The sequence below is a fragment of the Mauremys reevesii genome, linkage group 8, assembly GCF_016161935.1.
Source record: "Mauremys reevesii isolate NIE-2019 linkage group 8, ASM1616193v1, whole genome shotgun sequence".
NCBI lineage: Eukaryota > Metazoa > Chordata > Testudines > Geoemydidae > Mauremys > Mauremys reevesii.
The window spans coordinates 106,117,428-106,130,786 of record NC_052630.1 but is presented as its reverse complement, the minus strand read 5'-3'; the positions used below and the strand labels follow the sequence as shown (position 1 = coordinate 106,130,786).

Genomic DNA, 13,359 nt, shown 5'->3' with positions numbered 1-13,359 from the left:
GACATGGTACAGATAGGGAGGGGGCTGGGCGTTGCGGTGCAATGGCTGGCGGTGAGCCCTCTGAGACTCTTCGGACATGCAGGCTGGGCCCTGCGTCATTGGGAATAAAGGCAGGGATCTGACATGATGTCATTAGAGCTTTGTTGTCTTTCCTGGACAGGCTCCTTGAACAGCTTCGTGCCCCAGTGTCTGGCGACACCAGCCTTACGCTAGTACCCCGTCAGAGAAAGAGTGGGAGCGGAGGTGGAGCTGAGCTAAGTCTGCCAAGCACCATGTAAGCGGCTCGTTCTGTAAGATTGGATCAGGGTGACAGCATAATGCACCCCCGTGGAATGCTGCTGCAGTGGGGTCAGCTCCCCGAGGCATCTTCATTCTGAAGCAGAGGGGATCCTGCAGTCCGACCCCCGAAGCAGCCCTTTGCCAGGGAATGGATCGGCAGCCTTTTTTGTGCTGGTGTCTTGGAAGTGGTTCAGCAGTTTCTAGGCCTGCCCTTGTGAACTGAATTTTCCTCCTTTGGGTTTAAAGGGGGGTTGTCAGGTCAGATCTAATCCCCACCTGGAGGTTATTTGGTTTAACACTTTTTTTTAGCATGACAGTGGAAATACCCCGCGGTTTTTGCCACCCAAACACCGCAGCAATTGCACCAGTGACTAGGGCAGGAGACCCTGAGCACAGGACCGGCTGGTCTGATTTTCACTCCCCGCCGGGTCCAGCGGGGAAAAGAAACCAGGGGGCAGCACAGCCAATGGAAACTCAAATCTCAGCGGTTAAAATTCTCCCCAGATGTAATAATCACGGGCGCGGGCGGGGGATTTCTACGCTGCCCGTGTCCCCTGAACAATTCACTCGGTCGGAATTCGATGGAAGCGCCTCTCCCGGCCCGAGACAAGCCCGCCAGGCCCCTCGGCCCTTGTCTGGGAGCGCAGCGGTCTCTTTAAGAGCCAGCCCCGCCCCCACCCGGGGGCGGAGTTACGGGGCTGACGTCAGGTCCTTTCATTGATTAAAGACTCCGGGGTTCCCTGGCTGCGCGGCTACAGTGTGTGAAAGTTCCAGGGCGGCTCGCCACGTGTGAGGGGCTGGAGGCGGCGCGGTCGGTGCCCCCCATGGAGCTCGCCTGCTACACGCAGCATCACCCCTTCCACTGCAGCCTGATGGGCTCGGAGCCGTACCAGCCTTTCCCCGCTGCCGGGGCCGCCCAGCCCAAGCCGAGCCGGGCCAGAGCCGAGCCCCCGCAGCCGGCACCGCCGCAGCCCAGAGCGGCCGAGCCCACCCGGATGATCGCCGACCCGCTCAAGGGCAGGCTTTACTGCAAGGGGCGCCTGCTGGGCAAGGTACCGCCAGTCCCGGGGCGCTCGGCGCGGGGCGTGCGCGGAGGGGGTCCCGCAGCGGCGGGGGGCCTGCTGGAGGGGGGGTCCTGTGGCCGGGTCGGCGCCCATGGGGGCAGAGGGCCCTTCCCCTGGCCTCTCCGTGCGGTCGCGGGGCGAAACTTTGGACCCACCCCCGAGGCCTGGCTGGGGCTCTGCTCTCCGATCCCGCCCCAGCCCCCGCGCGAGTAGGAGCTGCTCGTGGGCTGCCTGCCGATGTGGGGGGTGTGTGTGGGGTGGAGCCCTCCGTGGGCAGCCTGGCTCCGTTACCTGCGTGCTCGGCCCTGCGGGGGGCGGGGGTGCTGCGGCTGTGAGCGGGTGAGTCACCCCTTCCTTCCCGCCCCCCTCCCCGGCACTGGGCATCGGGAGACTCGGGCTCTCCCCGGGCTCGGCTGCCCGCTGGTAGCTTTAGGGATTTGCTCTGGGGTGGGATCCCGCAAATCTCCCCCGGGCCTTCCCTGTCTCCCCCGCCCCCGAGGAGCCCCTGCGGTGCCTGGCCTCTTTCTGAGACGGCCTCCGGTTTCATTGCTCCGGGAGCCTCCTCCGGATCCAGGAGCTGGAGCAGGTGTTTGGCTGAGACACACCCAGGTTCCACTGCCTGGGGTGACCCCAGTTGGCTTGTGGAGGGAGGTGGCCCCGGCTCAATCCTCTCACTCTTAGGACTCCATAACTCATTATTTTTAGAGACACACACACACACCCCCTCCCCCGGCGGAGCAATCGGAGGCTTCTGGTGAAATGCTGCCTTCAGCATAGCTCTGCAAACTCCTCTTAGCACCTCTGTTTCAAAGCCCTGCCAGTGACCTCACAGCCATGGGGAGGGGAAGTACTGAACAGTGCTGAGTTCTTTGTTCACCCTGGCCAGTGCCTCATGGTTGGGCCCGTTGGCTGCTGGTGCTATGGGGCAGAGGCTGATCCCTCATGAAAGAGCCACTTGCCTGCCTTCTCCTCACCCTTCAGAGCATTGCTCCACCAATGGCAAGGCGGGCGCATGGTGTGGGATTCTGTGGCTTTGTGCCTTGCATCATTGCAGAAAAACCTGCCTGGATGGTTCTTTCTCTCCCTGTGGTCTAAAATCTCGGCCTGTTCTCACTTCCCTCCCATGTGCAGGACTTTCCAGCTTCTCTCAGGGAGAAGACTCGCAGTATTGATGGTGTGGTGGGAGGCGAGGCATGATACAGACTTTACAGGAACTGATTTTAGAAACTGGCCTGACTCAGGGCTGTCACTCCAGGTTTTAATAATGGGGCTTCTAGTATGACAGGAAACCAGATATTTTGCCTCTCTTCAAAGCCCATGTGTTCCTGGGAAAACCTCCAGGAAGTCAGATGGCAATTGTTCTATCCTGACCGGGTGGAGCTGTGACTAAGTGAGTCACTGACATGTGTTGAGTGCTCTGGTGACTTCCCTGAGAGCAGAGGGGAGGATTGGCGACGGGTGACCCATGGGTAATGACTGCCTCTTCCTTTGCAGGGCGGATTTGCGAGATGCTATGAAATGACAGACGTCAACAGCAACAAAACCTATGCAGTGAAAGTTATTCCTCACAGCCGAGTGGCTAAACCACACCAGCGGGAGAAGGTATGCATGGAGGTGATGGCTGAGCGATCAGCTCTGGGGGAGGGCAGAGATTTCAAGCTTGCCTGGAGCAAGGTCTTTGCGTAGTGATGGGGCTGCTGGTTGATGGGCTCCTTCCTCCTTTTCAGATTATGAATGAGATCAAGCTGCACAGAGACCTGCATCACAAGCACATTGTCAAGTTCTCGCATCACTTTGAGGATTCGGAGAACATCTACATCTTCCTGGAACACTGCAGCAGGAAAGTAAGTGGTGGGCTTGCCCCGTATGGCGGCAGGGCTGGCATGATGCTGTTGGGATCACTGGAGTGTGGATTTGAGGTGTCAGTCGTGTTAAGGGGGGACTGTGCAGCAAATCTATCTGATTTGTCTAGCGTAGACAAGGCCGTAGCTGTGTTTTCGTTCCCTAAGTCCCAGCAGGCCCCTTTTGACTCACTCATGCACGGATGCAGATCTCGCTTTCTAACGGATGCTTGAATTCATACTCAGCTGCTTGTCAGATGAGCAAGGACTGGAAAATGAAAGGGGCACATGTGTCATCGGCTGGGTAACCAGTTAGCTAAACGCCACATGCCGGTCTTGCATAACCACACTAACCCTGTGACTGGGCTGTTCGTAGATCCTGTACGTTGCTTGAACCGTTCTAGTCGGCTCTCTTGCCAGCAGTTCACTCCCTTCATGGACTCTCCTGTAAACACCAATGGGGCTGACCCAAAATCCTTCAGTACCCCAAAGCTGCCAAGGTGGCATCTTTGGGCCTGCCTGGACCAATTCAGGCTTTCACCAGCCAGTTACGCTGGCGACTTCTCAGAACAGCCCCTGTGTAAAATGAGCAGCTCACAGCCATGGCTTCACCAGAGGTGGTACTTAGGGTCCTCCGGCCTGACAAAACATTGTGCTCCAGGAGCAGGCGGCACCTCTTGGTTCTAGAGCCCGAGGCCAGAAGAAATCGCTGGGGTGTGATCTAGTCTGACCTCCGATATAACATTGGCCAGAAAACGAACACTCACATACGGGAATCGAACCCACAGCCCTGGTGGTACCAGAGCCAGATTAAAATCAGGTGTCTGCACACTGCAAACTATTGCTTGCACTAGAGTGTCTCAGGCCTCTGATAACGTCCTCAGTGCCTTTCTGGCCCAGCGTCGCTAACTGCTTTGCTTTTCCTCTTCCAGTCCCTGGCTCACATCTGGAAAGCCCGGCACACGCTGCTGGAGCCGGAGGTGCGGTATTACCTCAAACAGATCATATCAGCCTTGAAGTACCTCCATCTCAAAGGCATCCTCCACCGGGACCTCAAACTGGGTGTGTACAATGACCTCAGACCCTGAGCGCCTGTTCGGGGGGCTGGGGTGGGGAGGAGAAGCCTGGGTAGGGTCCGTCCCTGCGCTGGTATCCTAACGCCTCCCTTCTGTTGTAGGCAACTTTTTTGTCAATGACAACATGGAACTGAAAGTTGGAGACTTCGGCCTTGCTGCCCGGCGTGAGTCTATGGACCAGAAGAAAAAGTAAGTCTCCTAATGTGCCAGGCTTTCCTGCTCGTCCCCCCCGATACTTCATTCTTCCTCTCGGCCCCATACCCTGCCTGGGAAATCGACCACCACCCTCCATCTCTTACCTTGCTGTAATCAACTGCTGGCCCTGCCTGGCCAGAGGGGAGGGGAATGCACAGGGAGGATGGTGCCTCCTTTTCCCGGCCCCACACTCAGGCGGCGGTGAGGGAAGCTGTGTCGGGGATCAGAGGCTGGAGGGAGCTTGGTGCTGGGTCAGTAGAGTGGGGAGGGGAGCGTTGGTCTGTGGATGCAGGGGGAGGGATCATGGGGGTTAAAGTGGACCTTGAAAGGATGGGGCGAGGTGCTTAGTGCGTTCCCTTGAGAATGGGGGTAATGGAGTCCTGCTGCTCTGGATGCAGAAGGTACATGCTGGAGCCCAGGGCTTGCTCTCCTTCCCCGTCAGACAGAGGGCTGCATGGAGGAGGACGCCAGCCAGGGCAGAGCTGACTTGTGCTCTGGTTCGTTACCGCACTGCTGACCGTGGTCTGCTCTCCCCATAGGACGATATGTGGCACCCCCAACTACCTCGCTCCTGAAGTGCTCCACCGGCAGGGCCACGGGCCGGAGTCAGACGTGTGGTCTCTGGGCTGTGTCGTGTAAGTTCCCAGCTCTCGTTGCAAAGCAGGGCAGGGCTGGCGGGAAAAGGGGCTGGAATGATGCTGTCCTGGGCAGCTCGCTGGGTAATCAGCCAGAGCCGCTCCCCAGCACAGATGAGCGAGCTGGTCTCTGGTCTCGCCTGCGGCTCAGCAGCAGAAGGGTTTGCACTAGTACCGGTCAGATGCCATGGAGAGCAATGGGAGCTGCTCAGGCCTTGCTGAGGGCCGAGTTTAGCTTGCAGAGGTTTTAGTACTGCTCATGGATTGGAAGCAAAGCCCAGCTGGACTGAACCTGGCACGTCTGCAGGGCTGGCAGTTCAGGGGGGAACTGCCGTGCTTGTAAATGGCTGGCTTTTGGGGTGTCATCCAATGAGCCCAGCAACACAGGACCCCCGGGTGCTAGAGTCCCGTGTCGCTGCAGACAACACCTCTCTTAGAGGTGGAAACAATGGAAAATGTCAGGCGCGGGGGGCGGTCACCGATCTATTTATATGGGCGGCTATTGCTCCCCACAGTGCAAATTGTAAACATCTCACGCGCGGCTGTTTACCGTGGTAAGCCACAGGCTTCCTGTTGAACTTTCCATTCACTCTGCCGCTTGGACAGATGCAGGCGGAAGGTGAGCTCACAGAGCGGTGAGCTCAGCTGCGGGGGGGCGGGACCCGGGCAGAGTTTAGCTCCGCCCCTGCTAAATATAGAGTGACTCAACCGACATTCCTGGTTCCCAAGGCTCCCTTATCTCTGCTGCGTAAAGGATGGCAGGGAGGCACGTTCCGGATGTGACTGCAGCCTCTCGCTCCCCAGAGGGTGGTGTTTGCTGGCATAGGTGGCACTTAAAGCCAGGTGCGGCCTCTTGTCAGCGCCTGAATAACTTTTGTGTCTTGTAATTGCTGGGCTGGGGGTGAGTCAGGCCGGGGCGCGGTCAGGGGGCCGGGGGACGTGTGCCCAGCTCTCACTCCCACCACCTCTTTCCAGGTATACCTTGTTGTGCGGGAACCCTCCTTTTGAGACCTCGGACCTCAAGGAGACGTACAGGTGTATCAAGCAGGTGGAATACACCCTCCCAGCCTTCCTCTCCACGCCAGCGAAGCAGCTGATCATGGGCATCTTGAAACGCAACCCGCACGACCGCCTCACGCTGGAGGAGATCCTGGACCACGAATTCTTCAAAGTGAGTGGCTCTGCTGCGGGCAGCTACTCTCCCCCCTCACCCCCTCCGACCAGTCGGAGGAGAAGGAAAGCAGAGTGGGCCTGGTCTCTGGTCGGGTGGCGAACCTCCCAGGGTGTATGTCTCCGTACACTGTGCCCTTCCCATGACCCAGTGCCCCTGCAGGCTGCAACGGACACCAGTCTGCTGGAGACACCAGCCTGCAAGTGACAGCTGTCCCTGAGCCCGGCCCATTGGCCATTAACATCACTGGCTCTGTGGCCTTCGTGTGCCTTCTAAATCCCCTTGTATCCATTTGAGCTGCATCGCTCTTGGCCGTTCTGCACTCCTGGCCCATGTGGCTGTGTCTCAGGGCTGGACGATTCCCAAGTGTAGCCCTTTCAGTGCAGCTCCCCAGAAAAGTGAGCTGCCGCTGGCTGTCAAAGGAGAGAAGGTGGCCACTGCCAGCAAACCAAGGGGGCTGTTGTCTTGCTGTATGACGTGTGATCCATTGAACCAGACAGTGACGCTCTCTGTCTCCCCAGGGGTACACACCTGATAAGCTCCCACCCAGCAGCTGTGTGATGGTGCCTGAGCTGAGTCCTCCCAACCCAGCAAAGAATCTGTTTGCAAAAGTCACCAAGACGCTATTTGGGAAAAAGAAACCCAAAAGTAAGTTCTCTCCCTCTCATCTGTCTTGGCTTTTGTTGTTGGGTAGCATGAAGCCAGTTAAACCTGATGGAGGATGGCACACCTGACATCTAGCTGCCTGGAGCTCAGTTGCTCTCTATGGAAATCTGGGGTCTGATCTTCCCCGGAAGCTTTTATTCCAGTGTTTTGCTGAACAGAGCACTGCTCCGAGCAGGCGAGGCCCCGTTCTGTAGGTTCTGCAGAACGTGCTCGGAGCTGAAATTTTCATTCCAATCCCTCTCCCTGGGGATGGAAATGTTCCCTTGCAACTTTGCAAGGTCAGCGGGTGCATGAGAACCAGGAAATGAAACTGACTAAAACTGCCCAGCCTGGTTTCGCTGGGCCAGCTGAGTGAAGTGCAAAACTGGAACAGAATCAGGGGGTGGAAGAATGTAAACAAGATGTCAAACTGCTTCTGCTCTCGGCCAGGGCCAGCGGAAGGACTCTAAATATCTATCCTCTGACCCACCAACTCTGCTGGCCTCCCTGACCATCTGCTGGGTCTGCCCACTAAACGTCTCCTCCTTCCTTCTAGTTAAGAACGGCCCCTCTGAAGAGAAGGATGACATCTCCAAGTTGGTGGTTGGGCTCATGAAGACCTCTATCTGCAGGCAGATGAGCTACAAAACCATGGAAGGGAATGAGGTAAGAATGGAGGCTGTGAAAGGAGTAACTCCTTGTCCAAGGAGCCAGCGAGGCTCCCTGAGGTACAAGGATGCTCTTCCCTAAGTGTCAGTGTCCTGGCAGGGCAGCAAGGTTGAGGTGGAGTCTCAAAGTGGGAGGAGGTGGGGCTGCTCCTGGAATGGGGCCCCAGGTGGGACAGTGTCAATATGCACAACCTCTCTCCAGGTGACCCCCTTGACATGTCAGAGTGCCAGCTGCAGCCCTGTGGAGACGCTGGCAGAAGAGGGCTCGCGGAAGTCCGTCTCCAGGTCCATTAGGGGGACAGCAGCCAGCAGCTGTGAAGGTGAGCGAGGCGGAAGCCTGCTTCGAGCGGCCCCTGTATGTAGAGCCGTCCTGTGCGGAGGTTCTCGAGCGCCTTGCAGCTCCGCCACTGGCCTGCCGGGTGGGAGTGGCGGGGAGACCCAGGAGCTGCACTGGGCTGGGGGAGGGACACTGATCCCTGTCTGCCCCACGGGGGTTGGTGCTGACACTGCTCTTCCCAGCAAGGAGAGGACCATGTCTAGAGAACGCTTTGTGCCCAGCTGAGGGTGGGGGGTTTGAATGACAAGTTACCGTAGACCCCAGATCTCTTCCTCCCATGCTTGACTCCCTGGTTCCGGCTGATGTGGTTTCCTGTTGTGAAAATGGGCCTAAACTGAACCCCTCTATTCCCCTGTTGACCTCAGAGCTGTGAATTCAAACAGAACCGTAGCTTTGTGGCAGCTCCATAAAATCCCGCCCTTGCCTTGTCGGGAGGGGACGTCATCTTGTGTCTTGGAATCTCGTTTGGCTTCAGACACAGCGCACTCCTCGGCAGCAGCCGGTCGGGCTACCTGTCCGTCAGCCTCTGAGCTGATGGGCAGCTCTCGGCAGGCTAGGAGGTGCGGTCGAGCCGCCTCCAGAGCTCAGGCGTTACTGATGGATCTTTTTCTTCCTCTGCAGCATTTGAAGAGTGCGTCACAGCCTCTGCTGTCACTGAATCTGCCATCGGGCTTCTGAAGAGCTGCCTGTCCTCCATGCCGCCAGGTAACGCAGATTCTCAGAGCATCCCCCTGCTAACCCTGCATATGGGACAGCACAGGAGGCCAGGCAGTAGCTTCTCCTCGAGGCTGGTGTTGGCATGGCCAGAAAAGGCTTCCATGGTTCTGGAGTGTGAACCCGAAGGCGGGGATAGGGGGGATGTGTCTCCATGGTTGCCCAGTGGTACTTGTGGGACTCCAGTGTCTGTAAGACACTCAGAATGGAGACTGGTGCCTCCTGTAGGGAACTGGCTACTTCCGGTGCATCTTCAAGCCTGGGGGTGTTGCCTGGCCTAATAGGCTTAGGGAGGAAGGTGGCTGGGGTGGGTAATGTGACTGGAGCAGAGGACTGGGCCTTTGGAGACCTGGCTGGCTCCAAATCCGCCTGCTGGGACCAGCAGCGGTTCAGGCCACCCAGTGCTTGCTACTGTCCTCCTTTGTGAGGCACATCCCGGGTGTCGCCCCACTCACAATCCCTTCTTGCCCCCACCAGCCCAGCGGAACCCTGCCTCTCTGGCTTGCCAGGAGCACTTTGCCTGGGTGAGCAAGTGGGTGGACTACTCTAACAAATACGGCTTCGGCTACCAGCTGTCCAACCACCGCATCGGGGTCCTCTTCAACGACGGGACGCACATGGCTCTGTCGGCCGATCGGAAGTAAGTGGAGGCCATGGGCTGCCTGGATGTGTCTGCTCCATGTGGGGGGGAACAGGTCTCCTGGCTTTTGGCTGCTGGGTACTTAGAACTCAAAGTGAGAAGGGGAGAAGAAAGTGTGTGTGTGTGATAGATAGATAGATATAATATGCATATATGCAGAACCGCAGCCTTCCCCTCCCCAGGGGCTAGGACGAGCATGGCTACAGGCCCAATGGGAGTGGGAGGCAGTAACTGTACATGCCGAAGGGTGTGAACTCCAAGGAGCGGGTTCAGGTCCCAGGGGATACGACTGCTCCATCCCATGAGTCTCGTGGCTGCCAGAGACCTGGCTGGCTGTGAGCCTTGTTCCTAGTCTCCAAGCTGACTTGGGCTGGGCGAGGGGAGCTGATGCCCTTCTCCCCAGGTCTAAGATCAGACTCTAGCGGGGCTGCCAAACTATTGCTGGCTCTGCTGCTTACACTGGAAACCCCCTGCCCCCACACACACACTTCTCCCCCCCTGACCAGCTGAGGGTGACTTGGGCTCCCCCTGGTCTGGAACCTGATGGTGGAGCCCATGCACGTTGCACGGGTGGCAGTGCAGGGACTTGCTGCTGGAGATGGAAGCTCACCTGGTCTCCTCCCCCTTCCCAGGATGGTACATTACAACCTGACCAACAGCAAACACTTCGCCTTTCCCATGTCGGCCATCCCAGAGCAGCTTCAGAGCCAGACGAGCGTCCTGCGGTACTTTGCCTCTTACATGGAGCAGCATCTCATGAAGGTGAGTGGCCTCCGGGCTGTCCTGGAGGGGTGGTCTCCTGGCAGAGCCAGCTCACTTGCTGAAAGGGGAGCCTGTGGCTTGGCTCAGCAGGCGGCATTGCATAAATACCCAGAGAAACAGCTGGGCGTGCTCAGTGGGGAGCTCAGCTGGTGGCTCGTGCCTGGCCTGGGCACTGTCTAAAGCCTCGCCGCAGAGCGTGGCTGAGACGCTCGCTGGGTTTTGCCCTTGACCCAGCTTGCGGAGAGGCTGCTGCTCAGGCAGGAATCGGTGGCTAATGTGAATTCTTCTCCTAGGGGGGAGACCTGCCCAGCATAGATGAGATTGAGCATCCTGCTCTGCTGCTCTTGCAGTGGGTGAAAACTGACCAGGCCTTGCTGATGCTCTTCAGCAACGGAACGCTCCAGGTACGTGTGTGGGGTCCTGTGGATAGAGGGGGGAAGATGGCGTCTGCCTGGCTTGCCGGTCCCTCGAGCTCTGGGTGGGGTTCCCAAGGCTGGCTCACAGTGCTAGCCCCTGGCCCTCTGCTGATGGCTGCTTTCCTCACCTGCAGGGAGCGGCTGCTTTCAGGGCTTCCTCGCTTACCCAGAGAATCTGCTTCAGGGCTGGAGTCTTCACCCCAGGGCTTAGGAACCAGTTCTAGTTATGGGGGATTTCTTAGTCTTCCCCCAGAGCTCTGGGGCTCCTAGCCAGAGACACCAGGTGCAGTGCAACATCCGCTTGGTCTCTTCCAACCTCTTGATTGGAAACCTCTAGAAGGGAAAGGGGGCTCCTTGGCTGAGTAGCCAACCCATGGCTTCCCAGCATGGGACCCGTAGCCACGTGCATCCCTCCCAGCTTTCATTAGCCTGGAGGCTCCCCGCTGCTCTGTCCAGTCATGGCACATGGGCTGCCCTCCTGATCATGGGATGGGGTGTGGAGCAGGCAAAGCTCCGTCACAGGTCAGGAAGAAGGGGCTGGCTGAGGCTGGAGAAGTAACTCGTCTGTCTCTCCTAGGTGAACTTTTACAATGATCACACCAAGGTGATCCTCAGCAAGCCAGACCATTCCTGTCTCCTGACCTACGTCACCAAGGACCGCAGCTCCTACACGTACAAGCTGAGCAGCATCAGGGAGCTGGGCTGCTCTCCAGAGCTCCAGTACCGGCTCAAGTACGTCCTCAAGCTCCTCCAGGAGAGGGCTGACACCTAAGCTGGGGCCGTGGGAGAAGCCTCCTTGGATTCGAAAGCCTTCCCCCGTCGTGTCAATGGAATGAGTGACAGCTTTGGCTGCCCACCAGAACTTTCCTACCCAGCTAAATATGGCTGGCCGGAAGGAACTTAGATAGGGGCATCTGGATATTTTGGCTTATCAGCAGCTGGCCTCAGCATCCTTCATCTTCTGATGCCTGCCAGCTGTTTATACTGAAATCATTGCCGTGGCGTTCGTCAGCTGACTGCTTCAATCCATGGAGGAGAAGGGGAGGTGTGTGGGGGGTGAAGGTACATGTCATGTTTACTCCTGTGTAATCTTTACACAGTTTAAGTTGTGCACGTGGCTGGGTAGGGGAATCTCCGGGGGACAGCTCTTCCTTCTCCTCCCAAGCTGAGCAAGCTGAGGAGAGAAGGAACAAACCTGACTTTTAAGGGAGAGAAAAATCTTTGTCCAGTGTCTAAATGCCTAAATGTTAGAGCCCCATGCCTGTCCAGATTGGTGTCCTCTCCTGGCCTCGGAGCTGGGGCAGGGGGAGCAGAGAACCATGCTCCATGTGGGAACCTCCCTGCTCCTGCCCTGCCTGGCCCATGTGGGGAAGGCTCCTAGTGAAACCTGCCCTGGCTGGGGGTGGCTGGGGTGAAGTGGCCGCTGCTTTGAGCTCCTCGGCAGCTCTGCTGGCTCTATGCTGAGCTGCTACCCTAAGGGACTCGCCATGTCCCTGTCTGGTCCTGGAGTGGGCATGGGATCTTAGCTAAAGCCAGCGTCTTGCTTAAAGGCCTGAGAGCTGGATGGGGTCCGGGGCCACCCAGGAGGGGTGGGAGAGCCCGCTGTACTGTGAGGCAGCCCAGCCTAGGCGCAGACAGCCCAGGAAATACTTTACTGAACTTGAAAAGATCTGAGCTTAATGCTCAGGGTGCAGCAGGAGCCTGATCACTACGGCAGGAGGGGGGAATGATGGTGCCTGTGCGCTCGCTCGCTCTCTGAGGGAGGGTGTAAGGTGTTGCCAGCTTACCACTGCCAAGAGCTCAAGGCAGAGCCTTTGTCAGCCCAGGCTGGCCCCCCTTCTGGCCATGTGTGGGGAACAGGAGACCTGCAGAATTGTTACACTAATGAGGGGGCGGGGTCCCCCGTGTGCTGGGGCTCGGTGCGGGCGCATCCCCTGCTTGTCTTACAGCCTGCGCCAGGGAATGGGACTTGCCACGGTACGGACCCGAAATGCTTTAACAAGGGACCCGACGAGCCCTCGGCCAGCTGGGACCTAAACAGGGTTGATTTTTTTGTTTGTTCTTGTTTCCAAACACGGGTGTGTTGGCCTGATGAAATTATTTATGTATTTGTATTTATAGTGAATTATTTATTTCTCCCTTGGTCTCCTGTCTGTGCAGGGCCCTGTGTGCTCCGTCCCTCGCTCAATAATAAAAGGGTTCCTTTTATAAAACACGGGGGCCTGCTGCCGCCCTTCTCTGTGCCTTCTTGGGGAGCTCGGCCCTGGCCGGGGCAGTGCTGTCTCTCTCGCTGCAGGGCACCACCTTGCCAGGCAGCCCCTGGCTGGAAGATGGTTCCTGTCTGCATGTGCACTGAGGACATTAACCTTCCCTATGTGACTGACTCGCATGCATCCTCCAGTTCCTAGAGCTCAAGCTCCTGCTCTTGCCTGGGGGGCAGCCCTCCCGAAGAGGGTGAGCACAGCACCCAGGCTGGGTGCAGGGTGTATTATAGCAGAGGAGCAGTGCCCTAGTCTGCTGTTTAGCAGCTGCTCTGTATGTGCTGCATCGTACGGGGTTTGCCTCAGTGCTGGGTCTAGTCGGAGCCTGGGGTAGGATTAGTGCTCCCATGGGAGGGGGCTGGAGAGACCGCACCCTAAAATCAGGGCCATCCCAGTGCTGATTCTCAATGCTGTCTTACACACACCGCGGCCGTGCTCACCTGTGCGGGATTGATCACCCCTGGGCTTCGATCGTACCACCACCCGCAAGGGGCTGTCACTGCTGGCAGAGACGAGAAACTGGTTTTAGGCCCCTCTTGCTTTAATGGTGGCAGAGTAAAGCTCAACTTCTGTCCCTCTAAACTGCTGGAGCAAAATCAATCCATGACTGTATCCAAAAGGCTGCTCCAACCCCTGCTGTAGGATGCTGAATGTG

General features: G+C 57.8%; 1 protein-coding gene across 1 annotated transcript; it reads left to right on the top strand.

Moving 5' to 3' along the window:
* The first annotated feature begins 1,035 nt into the window (after positions 1 to 1,035).
* PLK3 (polo like kinase 3) lies at positions 1,036 to 12,674 on the top strand. The gene is made up of 15 exons (XM_039486263.1): positions 1,036 to 1,331; positions 2,838 to 2,945; positions 3,071 to 3,187; positions 4,117 to 4,246; positions 4,362 to 4,449; positions 4,995 to 5,090; positions 6,066 to 6,261; positions 6,783 to 6,909; positions 7,463 to 7,572; positions 7,777 to 7,894; positions 8,533 to 8,616; positions 9,103 to 9,265; positions 9,898 to 10,027; positions 10,321 to 10,431; positions 11,021 to 12,674. The coding sequence occupies exons 1-15, from the start codon at positions 1,104 to 1,106 to the stop codon at positions 11,213 to 11,215; spliced, it is 2,001 nt and encodes a 666-aa protein (XP_039342197.1). The 5' UTR covers positions 1,036 to 1,103; the 3' UTR covers positions 11,216 to 12,674.
* The last annotated feature ends 685 nt before the right edge of the window (positions 12,675 to 13,359 follow it).